Source organism: Danio rerio, chromosome 4 (assembly GCF_052040795.2).
Source record: "Danio rerio strain M-AB ecotype USA chromosome 4, GRCz13ab, whole genome shotgun sequence".
NCBI lineage: Eukaryota > Metazoa > Chordata > Actinopteri > Cypriniformes > Danionidae > Danio > Danio rerio.
In genome coordinates, this window is record NC_141024.2 from 21,015,057 (window position 1) to 21,039,648 (window position 24,592).

The 24,592-nt window shown below is 37.5% G+C and overlaps 1 protein-coding gene across 36 annotated transcripts in view; it reads left to right on the forward strand.

Annotated features, from left to right (window-relative positions):
- Positions 1–24,568, forward strand: part of cacna1c (calcium voltage-gated channel subunit alpha1 C) — a 171,179-nt gene extending 146,611 nt beyond the window's left edge. For 8 of the 36 annotated variants that reach the window (XM_087245974.1, XM_087245977.1, XM_087245983.1 and 5 more), the window contains 19 exons: positions 210–293; positions 4,853–4,900; positions 8,420–8,557; positions 8,694–8,759; positions 8,882–8,973; positions 9,052–9,208; positions 9,411–9,538; positions 9,650–9,746; positions 9,915–10,017; positions 10,128–10,229; positions 11,532–11,659; positions 11,754–11,894; positions 14,283–14,623; positions 14,748–14,774; positions 16,562–16,678; positions 16,788–16,909; positions 17,001–17,098; positions 17,187–17,522; positions 18,627–24,568. In XM_087245974.1, the coding sequence (XP_087102100.1) occupies positions 210–293; positions 4,853–4,900; positions 8,420–8,557; positions 8,694–8,759; positions 8,882–8,973; positions 9,052–9,208; positions 9,411–9,538; positions 9,650–9,746; positions 9,915–10,017; positions 10,128–10,229; positions 11,532–11,659; positions 11,754–11,894; positions 14,283–14,623; positions 14,748–14,774; positions 16,562–16,678; positions 16,788–16,909; positions 17,001–17,098; positions 17,187–17,522; positions 18,627–18,977 (2,676 nt within the window). In that variant the 3' untranslated portion in view covers positions 18,978–24,568. 36 annotated transcript variants of the gene reach the window in all.
- The last annotated feature ends 24 nt before the right edge of the window (positions 24,569–24,592 follow it).

Here is a 24,592-nt window from a genome sequence, read left to right on the forward strand (position 1 = left end):
ATGTGGAAATGGACATGTACAATCAGTAATTTCCCGATTTTTTTTTTGGTTTTGTTTTTGTTTTGCTGAATGGTGGTTGGCTAACGAGCGTTTGGGATGTTGACTGTGCTCATGCATCATGGGTACGGGCAGCGCTAGTGATGGTCAATTCTTCCTCTCTAACTGCCCTCTCTCACCCCTCACCCCCACCCTCCCCTCGTCCTGTGTAGGGTTACTTTAGTGACCCCTGGAATGTTTTTGACTTCCTCATCGTAATTGGCAGCATTATAGACGTCATTCTGAGTGAGATCAACGTAAGTACATCGCCACCTCTCTCTCTCTCTCTTTTTTCTCTCTTCCTCTTCTTCTCTCTTTTGCTCTCCTGTCCATCTCTGCTGTCTTTTACCCCCCTGTGCTTCTTGCCATTCTCTGCTCCTGCTGTCCCCTACAAATCCTCATTCCCCTGTTCTGATGGCAAGATGGCTGCTGTGGCAGGTCGCCCTCTGGTGGTGAGAGGTATATTTAGGGCACACGCGCAAGGATAAAAAAGGCAGCGTTTTTCGGTAGGCCCGTGAAAGAGAGCGAGCGAGCGTTTGTTTTCATCCCCCAGGCAGTGATGTATGTTGTTTTGCTGTAACTAACAGTCACACCCGAACTAACCCTGGAGTCCTGGCCGTTCCTCTCAGCGGTTTTGATGGATTAGCATGACAGGTCCCAGGTCATCATGGGATTCTTGTTTTTTTTTTTTTATTTCCTCACACCCGTCATTTGATTTTATGATTTATTTATTTTTCCTCATGTCTTCTGTGAGTTAAATGTTCATGTGTAACTGTTTTCTTCCTTATTTTCTCCTCTCTCCTTTTCTTTTTCATTTTTTCTTTTTCCGTCCAGCATTATTTTGTTGATGCATGGAACACGTTTGATGCCCTTATTGTAGTGGGTAGTGTTGTTGATATAGCCATCACAGAGGTTAACGTAAGTAATCTCTCTCTCTCAATCTGCCTGCCTGCACCCCCCCCCCCCCTTCCACCCCCCCACACTAACAAAGATGGAGTTGCTTTAACCCTCCACCCGCACACATAGGCATGAATGACCTTGTATAGCACTCAGGGTGATATATTCTGGCTTTACAATCAATATGGACTGATACATTGTTTTGGAAAGCAGTTATATTAGGATGGATGGGCGATTTGATCAATGTTGCCTGTAATTCAGTAAATGCTGAAAAATGTTGCTTTACTGTTGAATCAATTCATAAACCTTCAAATTAATTTTGACAGAAGAGCCCAGACTCACTTTTGTTTGTTTAGTGTACATTTTTAAGCATTTGGCTTTTACCTGATCGAAATTGGTTAACAATGTCAATGTTAACAACTGTCAAATGTAGTATTTTTATGTATATCAGGTATATATTGGTTGATTTTAACCTGAAATGATCACTATATATTATCTTTGATGTTTAGTACCACTCAGAAGTATGGGATCAGTAAGTATTTTAAATGTTTTTGAAAGCACTCTCTCTAATGATTTAATGTATTTGGTTAAGAATACAGTAAATCAGTAATATTAGGATAGTTAATGGTTAAAATAACTGTTTTCTATTTTAATATGTTTTACAATGACATTTATTTCTGTAATGGCAACGCTGAATTTTCAGTTATCTTAATCTAGTTTTCAGTATTACATGACCCTTTAGAAATCATTCTGATATGCTGATTTAGACATGTATTTCTTAAAATCTCTTACAATAGTGATGCTTACTATTTTGTATCAAGATTTAATCTATTTAGATTATTTAACGAATAGAGATTTTTGGTTTTTATTTGAAACAGAAATATTTTGTAACATTGTAAATATCACTGTAACTTTTTATCAAATATTTGCATAAGGAAAAAAAAGTCACTAACCTCATAATGTCCCCCATCTCGGAGAATATGACTTTACAAAACTGCTTGAAGGCAGATGAACAAATACAAGGCTACAGTAAGTAACAACAAAATATGGACTCTCTGCTCAAAAAAATGTTAATGAAGGTCCTTTATGATTGACAGCAGTTATGCCGGAGATATACCCCCTGTTTTGCTATACACATCCATTTCAGCACTGACTGGGTTTGATTTGGTTGGAGTTTTCTCCTCATCCAGCATCTGATTTGACCTGAAGGCATGACCTTTGACCCAGCATTGTGTTTGGATTGTTTGTTTATTTATTTATTTATTTATTTATTTTTGACTTTGAGAAAGCACTTTTTTTCTCATGCTTCATTAACCTGTTAATTAATCTGATTCGTGGTCTGAAATGAAAGTGATGAATCCGTGCTGATAGCCAGTCCCTCCTCTCAGTGCTTCAAGGAGATTAGAGTGAAACCGGACGACTCTGTTCTCCCTTAGAAAAGCGTTTATGTGACCCCTCCTCCCCCTGAAGCCGCTCTGCTCCTTTCAGTGATTTGTCCTCCCTGCCTGTTGGAGGCACTGTCTGATTCGTGCCATCTGATTGGACAGAAGCGGGGGGTGGAGAGATGGGAGTGTTTGCCAGCTCTGTTTTGCTGACGATGCCACATTGCATCCCTCTCTATGAATGCCTCTTCTTTTCTGTCTCTCTGTTCTGCATTATCCTCCCTTTTTTCAGTGTTTTTCCTCTGTCTTTTCTCTCTTTCTTCTATGGTACACTTGAACACCCACACAGCATTCTGGGTATGCCTGCTCCCTGTGCCGTTAGCTGCTGGCTGACTGCTATGAACAGTAAATGAACATAATTGGCTAAAATGCATTAAAAAAAAAGACAAAAAAAAAAAAAAGGAGTATATCTCATGAAATATTTGTATCTTTACATCACAGGTTAAAAGTCTTTTATGTAAGGAATATGATAACTTATTGTATTATTAGTTTTTTTATTTAAATAAAATATTTAAACTACATTTATTAAAATTCTATTCCGATCAATTTTACTCCCTTAACAAAAATACAAAGAATTGATTGATTGCTTGAAAATATATAACTATGGAGTCAATCTAGGGCCATATATACTTGCAAAATAAAAGAAAGTTTTGCAAACAAAAAATTAAATATTAAGCAAAAGCAAAAAAAATAAAATTAAATAAAATTAACAAATAAATAAATAAATGCAAATCCCTAAAAATCGCAAAGCAAAATTAATTTTTGAGAAATAAAGATGTATTTTGCTAAAAAATAAATAAATAAATAAATAAAAGAATTGCAAAGGAACAAATTGAGTTTTGAGAAATAAAAATGAAATTTGCAAAACCAAAAAGAACTGCAAATAAAAATTAAGCAGTTAAAAAACAAACAAACAAACAAAAAAAACTAAAATATTTGCAATAAAAAAATATATACATATTTGCAAAACCTTTTTTATAGCATTTTCTTTAAAAAACCCGTCCAGTCAATGGCCCGGACCTGCCTCCATTTAAGCGCATCATAACCTGGAGACACAGTATCAGAGAGTGGTCCTAAAGCCCAGTAGGTCTGCCGTAAACAGTCAAGTTCCATTGACTCCATCCCCTTGTCATAATCAGGGCCACAAGTGAAACGCACAGAAACGTGAAGTGCAAAGTGAAAACAGCAACACAAACTTATGGTTGATTAAAAAGCAAATAAAAATGAGCATTGTGATTGACTGGACGGGTTTTGTAAAGGCAATGCTATAAAAATATTTTGCAAATATTTATTTATTTATTTTTTGCACTGCTTGATTTTTATTTGCAGTTCTTTTTTTGTTTAAAAATTACAGTTTTATTTCTCAAAACTTAATTTTCCTTTAGCAGTTCTTTATTTTTGTTAGCAAAATGCATTTTTATTTCACAAAAATTTATTTTCGCCTTGGTTTTTTTGGAGATTTGCATTTGTTTAATTATTTTTTTGCTCAGTATTTTATTTTCTGTTTGCAAATCTTTCTATTTTGCAACTATATATGGCCCTAGATTGACATATATCACACAATATCACATCTGATAATCTTACTGGTTTAAAAATAGGAATTGTCTTATGTAAAATATTATTTTACAATTATTTTATCATCATTGACTTCATTTATTATTGCTTGTACTTTTTTCTTCGTTTGTTTTAGGGTAAAAATATGACCCAAACACTTATTTTCATGAGATTAACCTAACATTTGAACTGTGTCAGCCAGCCTATGGTCAAGATTGTACCCTTCAGGGGGCAGCGTTTACCAGTGTGTGCCAAATCTCTGTATTTGTGCAATGTGAGATAACATCTGTGATATGGGGCAGTCCTCTGAAAGTGGTTCTGTGTGGAGATTTTATCATGGTAACTGTCTCACAGATGCACATTTGGAACAAGTTACACTGCTGACCCAGTTCTGTAATGTGTGTGCTACATGCATGGTTGGGGTTGCCAGATCCTCTGCAGTTCTACCTAAAAAAAACTCCACCAGTCTCCACCACAAAAATCATGAAAACGTATAATTTTTGAGCCTATCGTGGCACTGCAAAGGATTTAGACACCAGTCTATCTGCATGTAGAAAATCAGCACACATCTACATACAGTCACCCACTGCAACACACATACACACACCATGAAAGACCTGCTTAGAGATTCTGGACTCATGAAAGATGTCGAATCTGTGCATGTGTCTGCGTGTGTCACCAACCCATTCTCCAGTCTGCGGCTGCAAAAACAGCGTATGGCTCCTCCTCACACGGACCATGTGCTGTAGCACCCTCAGCTGGCAGAAAGACAGACCTGCTATGAGGCGTCCCTGTAAAAGACCCAACAAATGTACCTCCAAGCACACTGATGGACACATTTCCCATGCACACACACACGAACACAGGTGTACATTGGGTGGTCGGCGCTGCTATAGCTTTCATCTGTCTGCCTTTCTTTAAAGCCAGCTGACCCCTCCTCCTCTCCCCCCTCCTCTGTGGTAAGACCAATGGTACGGACCAACGGTAACCAAAACCACACCTCTCATTCCACCCGTCACCTTGTCGACCTGTCCATCACCACCTGTCATTCACCACGTGACTTCGGCATGAATGCACGTGTTCTCTCTCATCACTGTGGCATTGGGCAGGCACATGTTTATGCTGGTTTTGTGTCCATCGCCTCAACCTCTCCCCTCCCCTAGGCTGTAATGCCTGTCATTGGTGCGCTGTAGTCACATGGTCATCGCTCTCTATGTGTGTGGTCCAGTGTCAGCCTCTGCTGGTCTGCTCTGGTGTGACAGTTCACCACCAGTGTGGCAGAGCTCTGAAATCAGCTGGGGGCTTGTGAAAAGACGATTTCCTGTCTGATGTCCACATGCATGAAGCTTATTTGCAGTTTTGCTTGGTTTGTGTGATGAATTTTTACAGGCCATGTGTGTGCAGATTTTGTAGGTTTTTGAGATTTTTTTTCCTTAGGTTACACATGTAGTTACATCTAGTAGTGTTGATTCAACATCAAACTAAAGATAAACTTATATTTTTGGACTTTTCACCCATAAAATAAATCTTTGTCATACTTTACTCACCATTCACTTGTTCAAAACCAATTTAATTTGCTTTCTTCTGCTGAACACTAGAGAAGTTATTTTGAATAAAGCTGGTTGATGGCATGCATCAACTTCCAGAGTATTTGTTTTCCTTCTACTGTTTTCCTAACTAAAGCCCCGGTGAGATCACACATTTTTTATTGTCAGTTATGAAAGCCACTATGTCAGATTATGCAATTTTGTCTTGATAAAATCTTAAATTTGTCTCAGGTAACAAATGTGCCAGACTACACGTTCCTTAACGATCAGTCATCCTGTGACGAGCCTTATTTTTTAAAACAGTTACAAGTGTTGCTATAACAATATTTCCAATTTTAATTTCAATGTTTGTTTTTTTTAATCTTATGTCACTCATGCCTGCTGACAAATAGGCTACATTAAGGGCATTCGTTATGACATTGATAAGATCAAATGTATATTTTCTTTTTAATATTAAGATATTTTCTTTTAAATCTAAATGTATATTTTCAAGCCATGAGTTGCTTATTAAACCCTTCCTAGCCTGAACTTGCCGCAAGTGAGACGGAAAAAATTCAATCACATCAGCACCAAGGGAAAATCGGGTGCGCAAGACAAAATAATGACTTATTAAAAAATAGCTAATATATAACAGAGGTTTGTGATACAACAATTACAGTGAAGCATTAATTAAATCCTTATTTTCCACAGTGTGAAACAAATCATCCATTGGCACAGTTGAGTAGTGGATGGCACAAACAAAAAAATAATTAGTATATTTTTCTTGGAAAAAATATCTTTTTGAAACGTATTTTGTTTGGTACAATTTATATCTTCATTCCAATGTATTTTTTGTTGGTCAGTTATCTACTAGATAAACAAGAATAACGAATAACATTTTAGGTGAAGTACTTCAAAAGCAGTTTGCTATATGCTTCAGCGCCAAAGCACAAAGTGGTTTGTTAAAATAAAATCTGGCCTAAATAAAAAAAAAAGTAAAAAAGTAAAATATTCACAGTTTTAGATAAACTTCTATTAAAATGTTTCCATTTTTAATGACAAAATCATCCTTTGAGCCGGTCAGTTTCAATTTAATTAGTTTAATTAAGTGATTTAGCCTTTTACACCACTGAAGTGTTTCTAGATTGCCTTGGAATAACAAACTCGGTTGGAAGGCTGAGAGAACTCAGAAACTTATTGTGAGAATGCAGATGTCTGCATATGTGTGCCAGTCTGTCAAATAAAGTTGCTTAAAACACTTTAATGTTTTAGAGAAAGTAGTTAAAGTTTGCATAACCAATGATTGATCTTATTCACCCGATACCACCTATAAATATGCAGTAAATATGCAGCCTATTTTTTGATTACATGACCCACGGATTAACGGCAACACCCGCGGATGTAACTGAGAAATTATGTGCTTCTATTGTCCAGTGTCACCCACGTGACAGATCTCGTCGTGAATATTGGGACAAAATTAAACATGCTAGACCTTCTGTGTGAGGCGCCGCACACATGGTATTGGTTGTTGTGAACTATGCACATTACAAGAGAAGAAACAATTAAATCTTGTGTCATGACGTCCAATTTTCATTTACAACTCACCACGACACCCTTTGTCAAGGAAATCCTACTGAAATCATGACAAAATCGTGTGTTCTAACCAGGACTTAAAAGTTATTGGGTATCATCAACCAGCATTTTTTTTTAAAAAACTTATCTAGTGTTCAGAAGACAGAACCCTGATTTACTCTGAGGCAGAGTAAATGGTGAGGTAATTTGCATTTTTGGGTAAACTGTCATGCTACTACTGTCAGACATACTGTATTAGACATTTAGTCTACAAGCAAGAGTATCAGACAACAAGAATCATGCTAAATATATTAAAAAAGTATTATGAGATTTCAAAACATCAGCTCCTATTAGATGGGCCTCCCAATGTAGAAAAAATAGTTTATTCAGGCAACTAATTTGACTGCTGATTTTATTTTATACCAGTGTTTATTGATATTAATTTAAACAACTTTTTAAAACTACAGTTAATCTCCATGTAAGAACTACTGAGTGCACCTTTTAATAAGAAGAGCAGTTGTTATGTTTAATATTTAGAGTATATCAAATAACATTTTTAAAAAGTGAAAAAACAGTATGTATGCCACATAAGCAAAATGAATAGTGCGTTTTAATAATCATAATGTATTCATATTTATAAAAAAATTAATTCTGAGGTTAAACTTTGGATAAAGTTACTATGAGATAAAACATAACAACTACCTAAAGTAAAAATTGATGTTTAGATTATTATGAAATAAAAAAAATTGACAGCAGATTTTGAGAGAAGGGTTCTAATAATGACAATCAAACATGTAAACTTATTGACAATAGTAACTAATATTATTATAATTTATAATGATTATTTTTTTTCTTATGTCTTTTTGACTCATTTATGTCTTAATAATGTAACTTTTTATGTCTTGATTTTGATTTAGGTCATGAAGTGGCTGAAATTGATTATAGATTTGATCAAATCTGATAAAGTTTGTCTGCAGATTAGTGTCTGTGTTTGTGACGAGTTCTGTATGTCAGTTCTAATATCACCTTTGAAATACAGTATTAATGCTTCTATGTCAAGTATGTACTATAGGTTGTTTATAAATTATATGCGATTAGCTGAAAAGAAATAAATTAGAGGCAATGTGTATTGTGGTCGATGTCTGTAAATGCTTTGCATCCATTTGGAATATTGTCATTTATTTCATAAAGCCACCAGACATTGTCTGTGTCTCTGTAGTTTGCTCTTAGTGAACGTGTCTAACATGCTGTACACATATTAACCTAATTATGCGTGTATGTGTGTGTCACTTTGAATTTCTACACCAATGGCTGGGTGTATAAATATATGTGTGTGCTTGTTTTTGGTTTTCCATAAACATGCAAATGTGTGTGTCTGTCATGCTGAAAAAGGGCCTCCAAAACACTGAGGATAACGCCAGGATCTCAATCACATTCTTTCGGCTGTTCCGCGTGATGAGGCTGGTGAAGCTCCTGTCTCGGGGAGAGGGTATTCGGACGTTGCTCTGGACCTTCATTAAATCCTTTCAGGTGAGTAGAATTAAATTAGACAGTGCTTTCTTGTGTAAATGTGATGTGATCCAGATTTACACACTAGATTTTATGCCTAGAGTTGAGTTTTAAGAGCAATTAAACACCTTTGTCTTTTCCTTGTCCTTGTTCACAGGCTCTTCCCTATGTTGCATTGCTGATCGTAATGCTGTTCTTCATTTATGCCGTCATTGGGATGCAGGTCAGATGCAGCTTTATTTGCTCTTCCAAACTTCCTCCTCCTCTTTCCCCAAAGAGGTGCATTGATGTCTGTTACAGCTCCTGTACTTGTGCACAATTCATGATGTATTTTTGACTCCACAGATGTTTGGCAAAATCGCCCTGAGGGACAACAGTCAGATCAACCGAAACAACAACTTTCAGACATTTCCTCAGGCTGTTCTGCTTCTCTTCAGGTCAGTTTCCATCTAGCTCTCTCTCTCCATCACTCATTTGGTGTCTCTTTCTCACTCTGAGCTTGTGTATTTGTGTAGGTGTGCGACAGGAGAGGCGTGGCAGGAAATCATGCTGGCCTGTTCTCCAAACCGCCCTTGTGAGAAGGGGTCAGAGATCAACCATTCCAGCGAAGACTGTGGCAGTCACTTTGCCATCTTCTACTTTGTTAGCTTTTATATGCTTTGCGCCTTCCTGGTGAGTTGACATCGATATATCTTTCCAGTAAGCAACTTTGTTATTGTATATCAGCTGTGAATGTTGCTGTCAAATCTTCTCTCCCAGCATGACATCTTTTACCCCCTCCGTACAGTGTTTATCGTATCCATAATAATAGAAGCAGCGGGTGTGATTCAGGGGTTTGTGAGCCACTGTGATTTAGATTCTTCCTCTCCCGCAGATCATTAACCTTTTTGTGGCTGTCATCATGGACAACTTTGACTATTTAACACGGGATTGGTCGATACTGGGACCGCATCATCTAGATGAGTTCAAAAGAATATGGGCAGAATATGATCCTGAGGCTAAGTCAGTCACTCCTGTTTTGCCAACTTTCTCACTTGCACTTTCTCTAATCATCAATGTTTTTTAAAGAGATATACTTATACTTAGATTATTCAAATTAATATTATCATGCAGGGGTCGGATAAAGCATCTGGATGTAGTCACGTTACTGCGCAGAATTCAGCCACCTCTTGGATTTGGAAAGCTTTGTCCACATAGAGTGGCATGCAAGGTAAAAACATCATATATATATATATATATATATATATATATATATATATATATATATATATATATATATATATATATATATATATATATATATATATACATACATAAGTGCTTATTAATGTTTTGCAGTGCATTGTACACATAACTTAATTTTTGTGTGCATTTGCAGCGACTTGTGTCCATGAACATGCCTCTCAATAGTGATGGAACGGTGATGTTTAATGCAACTCTTTTTGCCCTGGTACGAACGGCTCTACGCATCAAAACCGAAGGTGTGTAAATGTCACTGATAGTCATGGAGATCATATACACATGCACAAATACACTCATCAAAGTTTGGTCATATTAACAAAAAGTCACTGTTTGCATGTGCTTGTTTCAGGTAACCTGGAGCAGGCGAATGAGGAACTTAGGGCCATCGTGAAGAAGATTTGGAAGAGGACAAGCATGAAGCTGCTGGATCAAGTTGTTCCCCCTGCTGGAGGTCAGTGGTGTTAAAAAGGCTATTTATTACATTGAGCAGCATTCAAAGGATTGGTCTGTAATATTTTGGTATGATTTTAAAAGAGTCTTTCAAAGAATAGTTATTTTTTTCTCTTGTTCAGATCTTTTTAATAACCTTTTGCTCAATAAAACAACAACTTTAAAAAATATGAAAAACAGAGACAAATTATCTTTGCTCCAACAGAACCCACATCTCCACTGTACCATTTCTAAACAATATATTATGCACATTTTTAATCTGTTTTACATCATGTCATGCTATATACATACATACATACATATACGAATAGAAATAAATAAAAGTTCCCTTATATTTTCACTCATCTTTGTATATTTATACACAATAAATACAATAGGCTTAGAAAAAATAAAATAAAATTAAAATTTAATAATATAGGTAGTAGTTAAAATAAAATAAAATGGATGGTAGAAAAAAATGTGAGAAACAAATAATCAATGGCCAATCTGCAAATATTAAATTTGGATTTATTTGCTCTATATATGTAAGCACTGGCTGCCAAGTAAGATACATTTTTGTCTGCAACCTTTGGTGGAGTACCGAATCTTCTACATTGTAAGATGGTGCATAAGATTTCTAATCCAATGATTAAAAGTTGGAGGAAATTTGTCCTTCCATTTTAGCAGTATAAGATATCTAGCAATTAATGCTGAAAAAGAAATAAGGCTTTTAGTATTATTGTCTAAATTGGCATATGTGATTAAACCAAATATTCCTATAATAGGGCAGAGGGCCAATTGATACATGCAAATTATATTAAAATAAATTAAATAATAATTGCCATAACTTGGTAAGTTTATAACATGACCAAAACATGTGCGGAAGCATACAGTAGTTAATTTGATAGCATGTACCCAACTCGCGACCTAGAAAGATTTATTCATGTCCAGTATCAGTAGTGTGGCATCGTAGATGACAACTGGCTGGACCTGGGATGCCTCACAACTTCCCAATGGAAAGTCTGTTTATTCTTTTTGTTATGTTTATTTATTTTTGGCTATTCAAGATGGGTTCCATCAAATCTGTGATGTAAGCTAATTCCTTCTCAATGACATCCCATGGATCATTACAGAGAAGTAGTGTGTAGTAGTGCCTAACTTGTTTCTTGTTCATGACAAGAATCGAGGATTCAGAATTAATATGTTGTCAGAACATGCCGTAGATTTATTTAGCAATAAGAAAAATGCAGGAAGAAATGTAAAGTCCAAACAACACAATAAACAAAGGCTTGCCATATCTGATTGTGTTTTATCTTGGCCACAGATGATGAAGTCACAGTGGGGAAGTTCTATGCTACATTCCTAATTCAGGAATACTTCAGGAAATTCAAGAAGCGCAAGGAACAGGGCCTGGTGGCCAAAATACCCCCAAAGACTGCTCTTTCACTGCAGGTGGGTACAGCAGACCAATGCACACTTTCATAATTAAACTGACAAGTGTCTTTGTGTGCATATGAACATGCACATGTGTGTGTGTTGTGACCAGGCTGGCCTGCGAACACTACATGATATGGGTCCAGAGATCAGAAGAGCGATATCAGGAGACTTGACCGTGGAGGAGGAGCTGGAAAGGGCCATGAAGGAAACTGTGTGTGCTGCTTCTGAGGATGATATCTTCAGGGTAAAGGTCTGATAATGTCTCTTTTTTCCTCTCCTCGGCTCTGCTCACATCATCGCTTCTGCTGCTGGAGCTTTTGCCCACCTGCATGGGTCAATCAGCCAGATCTTCAAACCAGAGACCTTTCCTGGCTGTAGCAGAGCTGCTTGTTTTGATTTATTGCTCAGCATTATAGAGCCTTGAATTGCTTTCTCATTTGTTAATAAGACAACAAAATCATTACGTTCAATCATTAGAATCATAAAAAGTTTGGATATTATGAGCTGTTCATCTAGAGTTAGCAGGCTTCATTAAGGAGCAGCGCTTTGCCATCATCACACATATCAGATGATTATAAACACGTTTAAAAGGAAAATCTAAATAGTCCTATTAGGAATCATGATTTATTGATTCATTCAAGTATATTTTAGGCAATTTAGAAAACTAAAGCATCCCTGCTTTCTCAAAGTGAGTGCAGAGTGAACGGAGGAAGTAAATTTGTTTGTTTTCTCACTGTGTGTCTGTATTCTGTTTGGCTTTGTTTACATGGTAATAACATTTGTTGAATGATCCAGTTATAAGCCAATAACACTAAATACAGCTAAAAATGTAATGGAATGGATTTTTAAAGTAAATGATGGTAAATATAAAAAGATTACAAGATAAATGTAGTGAGGTAAGTGTGGATTAGTATAACAATCAAAAGATTACATTTTGTGACTTGACAGACAATTCATGACCAGACAAATGCTGACAGAATATAAAAATGAGTACCAACTAATTGGAGTAAACTAGGGATGCACCATAGAATTTTGACCGATAACTGAAAACTCTTTAGATTTAGAGGATGATAGCTGATATATTAAAAAGATGATTTCTTTTTTTTTTCTTTGCATGTTTGTCACACTTTCATTGTTTAAATAATTAAACAAATGTAAATATTAGTCAAAGTTAACACAAGTAATTGTGTAGTAAATAAAGCTACCAAGTCTCTAAACATTAACCAAAATCAGAAGACCAGTAAAATAATAAAACTGCGGCAGGCAGAAGCCTGTGAAGCAGAAAAAAAATAATAATTTATTAAAGATATTGATGTAATTTTATTATCAAACTGAAAACCTTAACATAAAAAATAGCATTTCTTGGTGGATATTGATATGGACGCAGAAATACCCTGCATCCCTACAATCAGAAAAAAATCAATGTCTGTCAGTGCTTAATGTTTATCCTTCACATAAATACTGTAAATTTAAACATATAAAATGTTATATCAGTCACAAAAATTTGTATTTGGAGTAAATTAATGCCAAAAATGCAGAAGATGTTACAGTTTTTTTCAGTCACTTTGGTGCATTTATCACAACACTATTTACATTTGCACAACAGGTAATGCATTTCTCAAAACAATTAGTGCAAACTGCAAAACCAAAAGCATGTCACTTTCTCTAAATTGATAGCTTATTTCTCAAAAGCAAGTGTTCATGTCAATGAAAGTGTCAGTGTCATCAAGATGAAAAGTCCTGACACCATTGTTTATGAACAAGATAGTCAAATGGCGTTGTCATGTTTTCATTATGACACTTTACTTTGTACATTTCTTCCAATGGAAAAAAGTCAGATTTGGTGATATCTCCTGAAAATGCTCTAGACAGCTCTATACAGCACTATACTATTTTCACAAGCCATTTGAAAACTACAGTAGAGTTAGACATCACTCCATTTAGTGAGGTATCTGAGAACAAGAAACAGAATATGTATGTTTCACATTTTTACTGAATTTGCTCTTTGCAATTCTGATTAATTCACAGCATTGTACAAAAGAATAAATAAACCCTTATTTACAACAAACAAACTTTCTTTTAGTAGAGCTGTGCACAACTGTAAACTATATTGGAGTAGATATTGGAACTGAACCTACAACATACACAGGTCTGTAAATCATTCATGAAGTTGTTAAATTTAGAAGACATTTTCAGAAAAAAAAGATGTACATTTTTTTCATAAAAATTGCTTGACAGATTTTGACAACTAGTTCAACATTTTTATATGTAATAACTGAAGTAATAAATTAATATTAATAAAATATGAGGACTATTAGTTTTATATAGAATGACTGTTCAGCATTCACAAGTTTAGTTAACTTTGAGTAACATGACATAAGCAAATTATAATGTTATAAAACAGCAGAGAGTTGTATGAAAGCAATTGATGCATGCCCAAAAGCATTTGCAAATTGTTGGAAGGAATGAAAACCTGCTACTATGATGTGCACAAATGAGAAATACATTAACTGTTGTGCAAATGTAAATGCGCCAAAGCGACCGAGAAAAACTGTAATACCAGACGTAAACAAGGTCTTTGGGGCAGGTGGAGGCGGGGATAAATTTTCATAGAAGTGACACATGTTTATCTTTGCAGCGGTCTGGTGGCCTCTTCGGTAACCATGTAAACTACTACCATCAGAGTGATGGCCACGTCTCCTTCCCACAGTCCTTCACCACACAGCGGCCATTGCACATCAGTAAATCCGGGAGTCCCGGCGAGGCTGAATCTCCCTCTCATCAGAAGCTGGTGGACTCCACCTTCACTCCCAGCAGTTACTCTTCCTCAGGATCCAACGCCAACATCAACAACGCCAACAACACCGCCATCGGACACCGCTATCCCAAACCTACTGTCAGCACGGTGGACGGACAAACAGGGCCTCCTCTCACCACCATCCCACTGCCACGACCCACATGGTGCTTTCCTAACAAGAGGTATGATGACACATGCGTTCTGTGTTTGATTGCTGATGCACGGGTTATCGTAGATGTTCAGGTTTGTCAGATTCTAGTTCCTGATTATGGTTTGTCTCATTCCTGATTGTTTCTTGTGAACCAGGAGCTGTTTCTATGACACTTTCATGCGGTACGTTCTTCTCACAGAAACCAAGAGAGACCTCATGACTTTGTAGGGCTGTTCATGTATGCTCTGCCATACTGTGGTGGATCTGAATCTCAGTGTGTTGAAAGATCCACTCTGTACCTAACAATGACTGTCAGGATTTGTGAGCAGCTTTCCTGATTGGCTGATAACTGAATGAGCATGTCTTAGGCCAGCGGATTTCAACTGGTTTTGCAAAACATGAAGTTTGGTTCATGTTACTTGAAGATAAATGGATCTGACACAATGTTCTGAATGTTTTTACAAAGAACACAGTGATCTTGTTACAAACTTTAACTACTCTAAAATCCATTATAGGCTACAATAACCCATAATGAAATTCTAAATCTTATCCTTTATAATTAAATCATGTTACTTTTTATATGAGAGCTGCATGGACCACAAAGGTCGATTTTAAGACCTTTTATTGCTCATTCAATGTTGATTCGATTTTAATTTCTCTTAATGATTAAAGGCTATGCTTTAGAGTTTTTTTTTGTTTTTATAACTTATGATTAACATATGCTACTCCCTCACAATATGTTGGCCAAAATGGCTGGAGTCACTTTTGCTTGTTAATAGATATGATGAGACATGCACAGAATATAGCGTGTAGCTAATGGACACAATTTCCCATAAAATCTGTTCTTATTATACTTATTGTAGGCTAATGGTAGTGTTTGAAGGTTTTTAAATAACTGATTTGGAAGATGGATTAACAATTTAGTTGCTCGTTATTGCATTTTGGATATTTTGAGCATAAAATTACATAATAAAAGTCATTTAAGTTGAAGTTTAAAGTATCAAAACCACAAAATCTTTATTGAACTTAAATACATAAAAAAAGACTAAAACAAGTTTACTAAAACAAAAATATAAGCTGAAAATATAAAAAGAAAAAGGCTACACAGTATAGTAATATATTATATAAATACTAAAGTTACACTGATCACAGATATAGGAAATACTATAAGATTTGATTTGATAATGCTTTGATTTAAATTATTGAAATGGGTTAAGTCCTCATGCATTTACTTTGTAATAAAAATTGTACCATACAGCAGTTTTATAAATAGGCATGTGCTATATGGTTAGCTGCATTAGAAAGCATTTACATTTTCAATTATTTATTTTTCTTGCTATTAGACTTACCAGTTGAGAACCGCTCTGCTAGGCAATGTAGATGCGTGTATGTGTGCGTCTGTATGTGTGTGTGTGTGTGTGTGCGTGAATGAGTGTGTGTGTGAAGTTCATCATCATGGTCATTTCCAGGCTATTTTTAAGGGGCTCTTCATTTAGACCAAAATGCAAAGGAATCATTTTAACAAGTCATTTTTGCAAATCATTAAACAGCCGGTATTAAGTTGTTTTGTTAATCTGTTTTTTGTGTGTGTGTGTGTGTGTGTGTGCTGCCAACAGATGCAAAACAATCATACAAATTCTTTGCTTTTATGGAGGGTCTTTATGTAGTACCCCTTGAACTACTATAAAAATCATAAGGTTTCATGAAAAAAAAAAATTGTGCTTCTATAATGTGACACAATCATTCAAAACTTCGTCATAAGGTTTGTTAGACATCAGCGCTTCAGACAAAACAAACCTTACGCTGCTATAATTGATTGTTCACATTGTAAACAGCCTTATGAGAGCTTCAAGAGAATTGTTTTTAATTGTAGGTTAAGTGAGGTTTCTCACTTTCTAAAACAGTGTTGTTAAACATGTGCAGTTGTGCTTTTAGTTCATCTTAGTGTGTTTATGTGTGTTTTGTTTAGCTCTGATTCCAGTGACAGTCGTCTCCCTATAATACGGCGAGAGGAAGCATCTACAGATGAGACATATGATGAAACATTTTTAGATGAGAGAGATCAGGCCATGCTCTCCATGGACATGTAATACTTGACTTGTTTTATTAGATTCTTTGTACGAGTATTTTTATATATATATATATATATATATATATATATATATATATTCTCTGAATGTGTGTGTGGGGTACAGGCTGGAATTTCAGGATGAAGAAAGCAAGCAACTGGCTCCTATGGTGGAGGCAGAAGTAGGGGAGGAGAGAAGGCCGTGGCAGTCTCCACGGCGACGGGCCTTCCTCTGCCCTACTGCACTGGGTAAATGAGCAAATTTATTACTGTTAGGATGAATCTATACAATGAGTAGCTCCATGACCATGAAGTCACATGTACTTCCTTCCTAACACAGGTCGACGGTCTTCCTTTCACTTGGAGTGTCTGAGAAAGCATAACAGACCTGACGTTTCTCAGAAGACAGCACTACCATTGCACCTAGTGCATCATCAGGTAAGTTCATGCACATTTGCATAAACACTCATGAATGACAGGGTTATTTTCTGTCCTTTTCACTTTTTTCATCTTTTGGTTCTCAAAGGCTCTGGCCGTGGCAGGGTTAAGTCCCTTGCTGAGACGGAGTCACTCTCCGACACTGTTCACACGTCTGTGTTCCACACCTCCTGCGAGTCCCAGTGGCCGCAGCGGTGGAGGCCCATGCTATCAGCCTGTGCCCTCTCTGCGGCTGGAGGGCAGCGGATCTTACGAGAAGCTCAACAGCAGCATGCCGTCTGTGAACTGCAGCTCGTGGTACAGCGACAGCAACGGCAACCACAGCGGGAGGGCGCAGCGACCCGTGTCCCTTACAGTTCCTCCGGTCACGCGCAGAGACTCTATATCCCTGGCACACGGGAGCGCCGGCAGCCTCGTGGAGGCGGTAAGCTGCAATTTATAAGATACTCTACAAGATATAAAACATTTCATCATGCACACCTCACACTGTCAAAACTGAACACTTATGCAAACTTTTGGTGAAAGCAAGATTCACAATGAAAAAATGTTTTTGTGGGATTTTTTTTGTATGTCATCTTTAATAAAAGAGCACACTCATCAATGTAACTATGTAATATCACCCCTAAACCTAAACTAGGCTATAGGTTATTAAATTATGCACCATTAAGATCAATTGTAGTGGAGTAGGGCCCAAACAAAAATTTAAACAAGGGCCTACCATTCTTTAATTTCAGGTCTAATTTTACAGTATTTCATGCATTTGTGCTAATGCTTGTAATTTGTTTACTGCATTTGTCTTTGTATACTTTGTATACTTTTCACATTTCCGTGTTTCTCAGTAGTGGAAGTTGTCATAGCTGTGCAAACTTAGAGCGCAGTGAATGGAAGAGTACAACAATTTTTTTTTACCACCCTATTTGCTGAAGTAATAAAAGAAAAAACTCCACGATGGTATTATCAAGACTTTCAGAAAAAAGGACAAAAAAATAGTGTGAGACTGATGACGGCAGCCAGAGGAGAAAATAACATCAAATTTACTCTCAGCCCCGTAGATGCTGCATTAGAAACACCTCGCATAAGCGGTAATTTTTTTTTCAAAGATGATATAATACAATGCATTCATGAATGCATATAAATGTTCATACATTTTTTTTTTATATCTAACTATTAAAAACCTTCAAGGATTTAAGATTATGAGGTCAGTTAAACGTGTCATAGCTTGTGAAAATGGTCCATAATCTGAACATGATTGCACCAAAAACTCCTTAAAGTTAATTTCATTATATATAAAGAGGGTCTATAAAGAATAAATGAGTAATTCAGCAAACAGTAATTTCACTTGATTCAATAAACAAAAAAATCAAATTTTGGACATAAAAGGTAATAAAAACTAAATAAAATGTACAAAAAAATGCCTACAAATGTAATTACAAAAGAGCATGTAAAACTTTATATTTTCACTTTTTCACATCTTACTTTTTTGCATCCACGAGTGTAGAAAAGCAAGACTCTTTCTTTTTCCACACAGGTATTGATATCTGAGGGTTTGGGTCGCTATGCACATGATCCCTCCTTCATCCAGGTAGCGAAGCAGGAAATAGCGGAGGCCTGTGACATGACAATGGAGGAGATGGAGAACGCGGCAGACAACATTCTCAACGCTAACGCACCACCCAACGCTAACGGAAACCTGCTTCCCTTCATACAGTGCAGAGACACTGGCTCGCAGGAGTCCCGTTGCAGCCTCTCACTGGGCCTTTCTCCCGCCACAGGCTCTGATGGGGCACTGGAGGCGGAGCTAGAGGAGTCAGAGGGGGCGGGGCAGCGGAACAGCCCTCTGATGGAGGATGAGGACATGGAGTGCGTCACGAGTTTGTAGGGGGAACAGCAGCAGCACGGAGGACGTCCTGTGTCTTAGCCCAGCTCTCTCTGAGGACACTGCTGTCCTGCAGTCTGACCTGTCTGTTGCGTGTACCTATAGGGGTATAAGGCCATTCTGCTTAGCTGAGACCGAGTTGGTTTTTAGTTTGTCCGTGTGTTTGCGAGAGCACGAGCGAGTAGGTGTGTGTACATGTTTGTGTGCGTGTTTCTAAAAGTGCCTCACAGTTCTCACAACCTTGATTGCAGTAAGAAAACAAAACCCTGATCGTGCAGGGAATGAAGGGAAAAAATGTGCTGTTGTTGCCCAAGCAGTAAGGTCTGTCCACCGGTGGGAGGACAGAGCGAGTTTGCGCTGACCTGTGTGTGGCGGTTGGACTCATCGGCGTGGATGTGTGGTGCCGAGCAGGTGGATCTTGAGGGCCAGATCAGGAATCTGCTGTCCAGGAGCCATCACTGGTTCAAGAGATGCTCAGAGGGACACATTGGAGCGGCTCTGTCTTTCCTTTTAAGGAGCTGTCCTTCCATCCATCCATATATTTGTTCTTCAGGAGAAGTGTCGTCCGCAAACACCCTCACGTTATCTTTCTCCCTCTACAGTTTTCTTGTGTTCAGTTGAGGATTTTTGCTGCTTTTTATGTTTGAGTTCTACCCATTCTTCTCTTGCTAAGCCTGCACATAGCTTTTCTTTTTACGAGCGGAAGACTGAATTCCCTGAATTACTCTTTCTCGTGTACCGTTACGGCTTTCTGGGAGCTGTGCAAGGTATGGGTCATTGCATCAGTGGCCTTTTATTCCAGATCTGCTTCAGGTTTTATTTTCTGTTTTGTTTTCCAGCATTGTAATGTTGTTGATTGCACACAGATGCTGTTTTATTTTATTTTACCTTAAATTATTACTATTATTATTGAAGCCGTTTAAGGTGTTTATGCCAGACGCAGTGTTGTGAATCGAATGCCTCTTATACAGACACACAAAAATTATTTATTTATTTATTCCTGTCAGAGGTGGAGTGTTCTGCTGGGGGGTTTGTTCTCTTTTCTTTGGGGTAGCTCTCAAGCTGTAAATGAACAGTGTCACTCGCCTGGACGCAGGTAGCACTGACAGGTCTCATGGTTCCCCTTGCTGCTGCTGAATCGGACATTTGTTTGCTCTGAAACTACTGATGTTTCTTCACTGCTGATCTCCAGAAAAACATTCAGCCGACAGCTGCGATTCTGTCATGATCCCACCTGCTCGACACAGGAAACAGCAGATCTTCTGAAGGTCAGTAAAGGTGCACTTTGAGGAGAGGAAGGGTGGAGTATTCAGGGATGTCTGGGTAGCGCATCATTAAAAAAAACTCTAATGTAGTTCACACAGGGCTAAATATATGACCATCATAATGAAAGTACCAACATCAGCAGCGTCATCATCATCATATAATGTTATTGATTGCTATTATGATTACTATAATTGTTAAGGATATTTTTCTGCTGGGTTTAGCACTGTTTCCACGCAGTTCAGCAGACACACAGAGAACTATTTATCGATCTATTATGCAAATAAGGTGTTGAAGCGTTAGCATTGTGTTGGTTAAATGTGTGGACGGGGTGGAAGATGTCCCCTAAACACATGCGCTGATGAGAAACCTGACCAATCCACTTCCAGGCGTCTCTCTGTTCGTGCCACACTAGACCGGGTTAGAAGTTTTGTCACCGTTTTGCACATTATTTCAGATGATATAAATCTCTCTTTCCATATATGAAAAGATAATTGACTATTTTTGTCTAGCTGACTCTTCACTTTCTACACAGAGCGTCCTGGCGTTTGGTTCCAGGCCTCGAACATGGCATTTTATTTCAGTCTCCAGTCAAATCCTGTGCTGTTTTACTTTTTCTTTTTTTGGTTGTGAATGAGTTCCTGAATGTTTACAGGAGGTCTCTGTTCTGAATGATGCAAAGCTTGTAAAAAAAACAAAACAAACAAACGTGACAAATGTAGCCAGAACCCACCTGCTCTGTTCCAAAGCCGCCACCACACCCTCATATCTCCTACACACACGTGCCATATGTCATTGTGAGGCTGCCCCAGGCATATTTCGAGGCCTTGGTTGTGTACGTGTGCAAGTTTCTCCGTGTTTAGCATATGCAGAGTGCAGAAACGAGTGCATTTTGCGTGGTGTTTGTGTTAGTTTATGCAGAATGAGTGCGTGAGTGCATGCGTATGTGCTTGCATACCACAAGATATGCAAAAACAATGCAATAACTTTGACTGTACAACAGTTTCCTTCAGAACTACAGCTGTACAAAAATCTAAGATAGAGAGAAATATATTCACTGTTGTGTATTAAGTTACAGAACTTTAAATTGAAGAAACCTGTCATACTTGAAATCGGGTGCATTTGAGTATTGAGTATTTTGAAATAATCTTGTGCGGGTCAGTTTGGTTCGATGTTTTTCTTCCGTTGGTTTCAATTATCTCTGCATGAGGATTCTTTTGGTGTGCCAAGCGTTTTGAGTAACTTCTTTTCTTGTTTTCATTTGAAACATTGAGGAAACACTGATGACGAGGAGCGAAGGTGTAAATACAGACGGAGGAGAGAAGCGTCTTGTTGGTGTGAAAATGATTTTGCATATCTTGTGCTCAGCTGAAAGGTGCATGATACGCAAGAGCAGCTCTCTCTCTTTCACTCTCGCTTTTTCCCCCCTTATCTTTTCATTCACTCACCCTTCTTGTCCTTTCTTCAGCAGACATCACAGTGAAGGCGTTTTATTGCTACCCTCACGCCTTTCAAATGTTGGTCATGCACATCAATTCTCGCTCTTATTTGAGGCTTTAAGCAAAAACATTAGAAACCTCCCCATCATTACTCAAGTCTCATGGACAATCTGTGTTCAGTGAGGAGGTTTAGGTTGGAAACAATGAATTTGGATGCTAAGCTTGAATTTTAGGTTCTCGTTTTTGTTTTATTTGCATGAAGTCTGAAAAATCAGCCTAGCAGACAAAGTCCTCCTCTCCCTTCATTAGCCGATGATTGTATATTTTTATAGACTTATAGAAGATAATGAACTCATAAAAAGAGACAATATAAACTCATCTATATCTGCTGAATGTCAGGGTTAAAATGGCTACACGCAAAACGTGTTTGAGAATGTATGTAGTGACTACGTATAGATAGAACATTTAAATTTATGATAGAGAAATATAGAGTTAATCATTCGTATTCACCGCAGTAGCTCCTTTTGAAACTCCGGCCTGTTTTAAAGCAGGATGTTTGGGTGTTTTTTGCTGAGGGAGGAGTGCAATGAGATTAATCATGGGATTTTTGAATCCGAGGGCTTTTTCACAGCTGCTTAATTCAGATCAACACATCATGTTCCCCTCCGAGCACCTGCACATGATAGAACAGTGTGGAAAAGCTACAAGCTTTCATGACACAAAAGCAGCCCTTGTGTTGAATGAAACCGCCAATGAATGAACACAGAGAGCTGTCCGCTCAGGCCTTGGGGAAATGTACCAAATATTTGACTGAATATTTTATTAGTTGCTCAGTGAGGTGTTTGCCCAAATGGTTGTAATGTAGCTTTTCTTCTCTCAGAGAATCTGAAGTTCATTTATATATTTTAATATATGAGAAATATTTATCAGATGGAAGTTTAGATATTTCGCACCGCTGGAGGGAATGGCTGAAGGAGGATGATATTTCAGCAGAGGAAGCGTAAGTCGCTCTCCTGATTGATTGTGCTTTATATATCGGTTCGCCATCTGTAGCAGTAGCGTGCACACAATTTTCGCCAATTTAAAAAAGGAATGTATGCATTTGGATACCTAAACCCCTTGGAAAACAAAAAAATAATAGCCCTTGGTTATCAAACTATCCATAAAAATTGAGCAGCATTGTTAAATCTATCAAGTTATCGCAGTTCGACAGGTTGTGTTTTATCTTTAGGTTGTCTTCTGTTGTTTTATGGATAAACCCAGTGATGCACAAACACAAAACGTTAGTGGATTTATTAAGGACATCTGGTGTCCAAGTACTCGTTCGGGCCGTTCGGTGTTTCTGGGTTCATTCGTGTTTGTGTGCCAATTGTGCATGTGTCAGACTGAAGAAGCGTGCCGTTGGGGTTGACCTCTGACCCAGAGAAAGCCTGGACAGGTGCAATGTCTGCCCTCTGGTTTAACCTTTGTGTAGCACGTATCTCTAATGTCCTCCTTTATATGACTGTTAATTTGATATTATAAGTTAATGTAGTGCGTTAATGAGTTTTAATGATAAACTAAAAGCTAAGGTGGTGATGCAATAATCACAATTTGCACATTTAAACCACATTTAGTTTGACACATCGTACACATAATCCAAGTAAAGGATGAACTTATGCATAGATTTTAGCTGTCGTGTAAATATTAATTTCGCCCTAAGTTCTAAAAAAACGTCGATCTTGCCATAGTTTCATTTCAACAGGTTGGTGGGATGATAACGAAAGCAGTTTTAACGACAGACAGGTCCTGAGTGCTGTTTGGTGCACTTAACGCATTTGCAACCCAGTATTGTGGGTAGGATAGGGCCTAATGAATGCAGATTTATACAAACCACTCTGAGGTTTTCAAGTGGCATTCCCCCACATCTAGTTCCACCCAGCGAATGTAGCACTAGAAACAGAAAGAAATGGGAGGAACACTAAAGATGAAGAGCTCAAATAGTTAATATTGCACAAATGCCATGTATGAGTGAATATATTTTAAATTGTATTCTTTACAAGTTCCTTCTTTCTTTCTGCAGAGATGCAAGTAATGCTCTATTTGATTGCATTGAGGCTTGATTCGTTGGCTCGTAGGACTGGTGGAGTTTCTGTTTTAGAGGCGCAAATTTCCTGCGGTCCAACAGACTCACAAAACTAGGAATCTTCGAGTGGATTGTCTCAGTTGCTTTATTTGATTACCACACGAGCAGTTTCCATAGTTTTGATTGACGATGCGGACGGGAAGTGTTGTCTCAAGGTCCTAAACTGTTTGTTAGTTTTGCGAGCTAAATTAAAAATTAGATGCGTATCGTGCTTTTGGTAGAATTCGAAGGCATCAGTGCTGACCATTCAGGTCTCTCACGAAAAACACCGTCAGAGGTCATTCACATTTTGGACAATTGAATTGAGTTTAGACCCCAGGTGTTATTGAGAACTCTGTGAGACGTCTGCATGGTCTGTCATTCCCTCCTCTACTTTTGCTGAGACTCTTTTGTTTCATTTCATCATTCTTTCATTTGTTCATTTAGATTTTAAAAAGAATACGCTACGTAAATCTGAAGATTCAATCACTTTTTCTACTCCTATTTTCAAAAAAAAAGTAAAAAGAAAAAAAACAACAACAAAAAATTGGATTTGTAAATAAGTGATTGTACAGTTTGTATCTGTATCTGTCAGTCTGTCTTTGGTGACAGAGTGTGTCTTGCTTATAACGCACGCTACCAGTAAATAAAAACTAAAAAATATCTTTAGATTGTATGGTTCTTGAAAGGAAGTTTTAAATTAATCTCTGCTGTATATTCCTGTAATATTGCATTTTTATCTGAGGAATGATGTTATTAAACAATTGCAAATAAAGTGAATTTCCTAAGGTTTGGTTCTTCTGCATCTTCTG